Source organism: Juglans microcarpa x Juglans regia, chromosome 3S (genome assembly GCF_004785595.1).
Source record: "Juglans microcarpa x Juglans regia isolate MS1-56 chromosome 3S, Jm3101_v1.0, whole genome shotgun sequence".
NCBI classification, from domain to species: Eukaryota; Viridiplantae; Streptophyta; class Magnoliopsida; order Fagales; family Juglandaceae; genus Juglans; species Juglans microcarpa x Juglans regia.
The window spans coordinates 8,319,827-8,324,628 of record NC_054599.1 but is presented as its reverse complement, the minus strand read 5'-3'; the positions used below and the strand labels follow the sequence as shown (position 1 = coordinate 8,324,628).

At 40.2% G+C, this 4,802-nt stretch overlaps 1 protein-coding gene across 1 annotated transcript; it reads right to left on the bottom strand.

Moving 5' to 3' along the window:
- Window positions 1-306: 306 nt before the first annotated feature.
- On the bottom strand, window positions 307-2,129 carry LOC121258149 (1-aminocyclopropane-1-carboxylate oxidase homolog 4-like). Its single transcript, XM_041159526.1, has 3 exons — window positions 1,599-2,129; window positions 915-1,302; window positions 307-744 (listed from the first exon to the last, which is right to left on the bottom strand). Exons 1-3 carry the CDS (start codon window positions 2,042-2,044, stop codon window positions 496-498), a joined length of 1,083 nt encoding a protein of 360 aa, XP_041015460.1. The 5' UTR covers window positions 2,045-2,129; the 3' UTR covers window positions 307-495.
- Window positions 2,130-4,802: the final 2,673 nt, after the last annotated feature.

Here is a 4,802-nt window from a genome sequence, read left to right as displayed (position 1 = left end):
TTTGCAAGTATTCTGTAAATAGTAATAAAAAAGTATTAAAAAAATAATTATAGAATATTGAATATTAGTAAATAATAGTAACAAGTAAGTAAAAAGTAATAATAAAATAATAAATAGTAGTAAGGTATTCTGATATTCTCAATACCCAACCTATGCTCTTTCTGGTAGTGCATCACATGCAACCTGCCATCACAACATTTGCCTAAAAGATCGTCATGACTTTCCTATATCTGAATCATTTCATACGAATCTCTAAGAAGCCTTCTGAACTAATTTCTTAGGTTCAGTTCAGGAATACTCACCAAATAAGTCACAAGATTTCAGTTGATACACCAAATATATACATGCCCTGTGTGCCTTTGGTTAAGCTCTTTCTCAATTCTCATGCCATTCACAAGTTTACAAATATCACATATTTTGAATTTAACATTGTAACAATGTTGAATTTAACTTACAGAGCTGAAATTCACCTTGTACAGATGTTTAATCAGTGTTTTACAGCTTATAATAATTTGTCAAAGATTTGCCATCCAACTCCTTTTTGAAGAACCTCGTCATGAAGTCCGTTAATGTGAATGGCCGGTAAAGAGCTGGTTTCTCTGGTGATATCAACTCCGGCAGGGGTCCATACTGGTCGTCTCTATTGCTTGGGTTGAAGAAAACTGCAATTGAGGCTCGTGCCTCATGGGATGGGTTGGCCAACACTCTATGCTCTGCACTTTTGTATTCTTCATTTGATATAATCTGAAAGAAACGAAATTAGAGTAAAAAAAAAAACAACTCAGCTTCTAACAATATTCAAGTTCTCAACCGTAATATCATTATTTAAAACAAAACAAATAATTAAATCTTGTTATCCTCGATCACATTTGTTGACATGGCACAAAGAATAAAGCCTTTTTCTTTGAATTTACCTGAAGCAAGTCCCCAACGTTAATAACAAGAGCTCCGGGGATAGGCTTAACATCGACCCAAGACCCACCATATTTGACCTGCAATCCACCAACATGGTCCTGCTGCACCACCGTCAAAACCCCAGGATCGGTGTGATAAGCAAGCCCAACCGTCAGATCAGGCTGTGGGCAGTAAGGATAGTAGTGGCCAACCATCACTCTCCCTTCCAAACATGTCATGTCCTTCAACCTCCCGGTGTCCACTCCCAGCCCTTCACACAGCAGACCCATCAGAACCTCTCCAAGCCGTTTGATCTCTCGGTCCCACTCGATCACCTCCTTTCTACATATCTCTGGAATTTCCTCGGGATCCACCATTCTGGGACCTACTCTTATCTGGATAGTGTCCCTGTTGTAAACTATCATGAGTTAATATGGGTTTCTATCAATCAACATTTATTTATATTTTGGGAAGATTACAATTAATCAAACTATCATCTTTTCGATTAGTGTCACTAAATTGTTCAGAAAGCTGTTACTTTTCTTAGAATTCTTACAAGAGATAACCTATGAAAGCTTAATTAAGCTCGATATATACCCTGGAAAATCGAAGGAAAACGAAAAAGACCAAAATACTAGAGTGGAAAATGATATTAAAACCATTTAGAAGATAAAATGTGGAGAATGGAGATATGGGTGGCTAACCTCCAACTGGCGGCTTTGGAATGGTACAAGTCGACGTTGGACATGTAAGATACTCCGGTGCCTATCTCTCTACGGTAGACCCGCGCTTTTATCTCCGTTGGTTGCTCGTAGAACCCCTTGATGGATGCCATCGTACGGTCCAGAACTCCCAACGGGACGCCGTGGTTGATTACCTGGAAGAATCCGAAAGTGGAGGCAGCGCGTCTGATATTTTCAACAACAGTGGATCGTCGATGATCGGAAAGGTCTATGGCGGGGATGTCTTCAGGTCCAGGTTGGGTTCCGGAGCCGGGTTTGAGGTCGGAAAGGATCTCGGATGGGTGAACAAAGAAGCGGGGAATGGTGGTGATGCCGCAGTCGACAAGGCCTTTGACTCCGATCTTGGCATCGTCGAACTTCTTGACCTCCGTTGCTCTGTCGTATTCTGCATCAATGGTCGTCGCCATGGTAGCCGTGGTTGAATTCTCTCTCTCTCTCTCTCTCTCTCTCTCTCTCTGCAGTCAGTCGCGTGTAAGAAAAGAATGCAGCGCAGCAATCCAAAATTTGTAATTAATAAATAGACCGATTTAGTTTTGGGCCAGGGTTAGTGGGCTCAGATCCCTCCACTCAAAGACGAAGCCCTTTGAATGCGGTCCATATCCATAAGTAGTGTATAGTCCTAGGCCTGCTACCCAACCCTAGCGGGCAGGCAGCTGGCCACCCTGGAGGGGCCACATATGGGCCCTGGCACCTGGTCCAGCCTGCATAGGTGGGCGACTCCGTCCAGCTGCCGGACGGATGAATGGTCTTGCAAACCATCTGAAATCTGCCAAACAACTAGGTTTAAAGGATGGGATGAGATACAAAAATTTTCATCTCATCTCGTCTCATCATTATATATAAATCCTTATACAAAATATAATAAATAATTTAACTTTTTTAAATCTCAATTTAACTTTTTCAAATCTCAAAACAACAATAATATTATAACATAATATTTTAAACTTTCAAACAAAATATAAAATTCTTATCTCACTCTCTAAATCTGAACGTAGAATCTATTCCTCATATCTACAAATCAATAATCAAGCCACAAATACACATAAAATAAAAAAATCATCTTTAAAAAAAAAGCATCGCAACCATGCAAGGTCACGACGTGGTTATGGATCTAAGCTAAAAACCACGGCCACAAATAGTCAACTCTCTTCACAAACCTAGGGCCATGTTGTCACCCATGGGTATCTCACTACCTCGAAGAAGAAAATGCGGAGGAGGAGAAGACATGTTGCCTACTGCAGGGTTGGGGAGGCAACGACGGAGGAGATAGAGAAATATTAAGGGTGCATTTGGTTACCAAACTCATCTCAATTCATCTCAACTTATCATTACAATTTTTTCAAATTTCAATATAAAATATAATAAACAATTCAATTTTTTTAAATTTTAAAATAATAATAATATTAAAAAATAATATTCTAACAATATTTTATCATCACAACTCAACTCAATTCAACTCACTTCAACATCCACACACACCCTAAGACATGAGGTCGCAGTCAAATGGAGAGAGTAAAGAAGAGAAAATGAAATTAAAATTTTTGTCTTAAACATTTATGGGGGCGGCTACTATGCCGCCCCATTTTGACCACTGGGCATACCGCCCAGCGTAACTTTTTTTTTCCTTTCTTTTTTTCTTTTCACATTTTTTTAACATATTTAAATATATTTAAAAAATAAAAAAAATACACCAATATACTTAAAATCACTTCCTTAACCACTAAGTAAAAAAAAAATAAAATAAAAAAATAAATTTTGACTAGGAGTCAAATAGAGGTGTCAAATTAAAGAGACAAAGTAGACTTTCTCAACATTTATACTAGGCTATGCGGGCGGGGCTACCCACCTACCCCCGCACCTACATTTTTTTAATGTTAAAATGCCTGCCCACCGGTCCGCTTGGACCGGATGGATTGCCCGTCCAAGCCCATGCGGGGCGGTCCGGGAGCTCACCCAACAGTTCTAGTGTACACTTAATAAATAAATATTTTAGAAAAAATCTACTCTTCATCCGTTTTTTATATCACACGCCACACGAAACTTACGTGGCAAATTAGTTCAATAATAACTCCGGTCCATACGAAACCCACGTCTCCTGAGTCCTGTCTATCTCGTCTCCTGAAGCTCGACTCTCCCTCTCTCGTCTCCTGAATCACGCATTTAAGGAAAACAGAATATTTGTATCTCTCGTTTCCCTCTCTCGACTCTCCCTCTCTCGTCCCAAGTTCCCACTCTTATGCAGCGTACGAAGCCTCCAAGGCAGCTGTAGAGACGATGACGAAGATAGTGGCAAAGGAGGTGAAGGGAACGGGAATAACTGCGAATTTTGTAGCACCAGGGCCTGTAGCAACCGAGTTGTTATTTGCGGGTAAAACCGAGGAAACGATCAAGAGGTTCGTGGATGGCTATCCTCTCGGCTGACTCGAGGAACCCAAGGAAGTGAGTCAGGTTGTGGGATTTTTGGCGAGTGATGCTGGGGAGTGAATTAATGGCCAGATCATTCAGGTGAATGGTGGATTTGTTGTTTAAATTAAAGCGTCTTTTTCTCTCTCAAGTCTTTTAAATTTTATTCACTCTACTTACTCTGTATTAGTGTATATACATCAGCGCATTGTAATGTTGTCGGATGCTTTCAACTATTTTGGTCTGAATGCCCTTTTCAGCAGGAGAGAGAAGACTTCCAAACAATAACTATGGCGTGAAATTGTTTTTGGGCAGGAGAGAGGGAGAGAGAGAAAAGTCAGCTGACTTCGTGTGGTGTACGTGGGGAATTAGGCAGTTGTGTAGAAGGACTCAATATTTTATGATGGCTTTCACCAGATTTGGATGAGGCTTTATTACGATGGCTATGTGACCCAGATTGGTAGGCTGGAATCTTTGTGAAACGGAGGACGAACTTTGCATCTATTGAGGATACCAGGAACACAAATTTCCCTGGGTGGAAGATGCTGTTGAAAGCCTTGTTTCTTATGCCTTGTTAGTAAAGAATGCCAAGGTTTCTGCAATCCTGTTTTTGTAACCTCTGCGAATTGTAGTTGTGCTTGTGTTGGTTTTTCATACGGAGATAACTCTGTTCATCGAAGATGGGAATTGATACAATCTCTCGCAAATTATAATATTGCAGATATCTAATCAATTGGCATGTAAAAGTTCGGATATCTGACG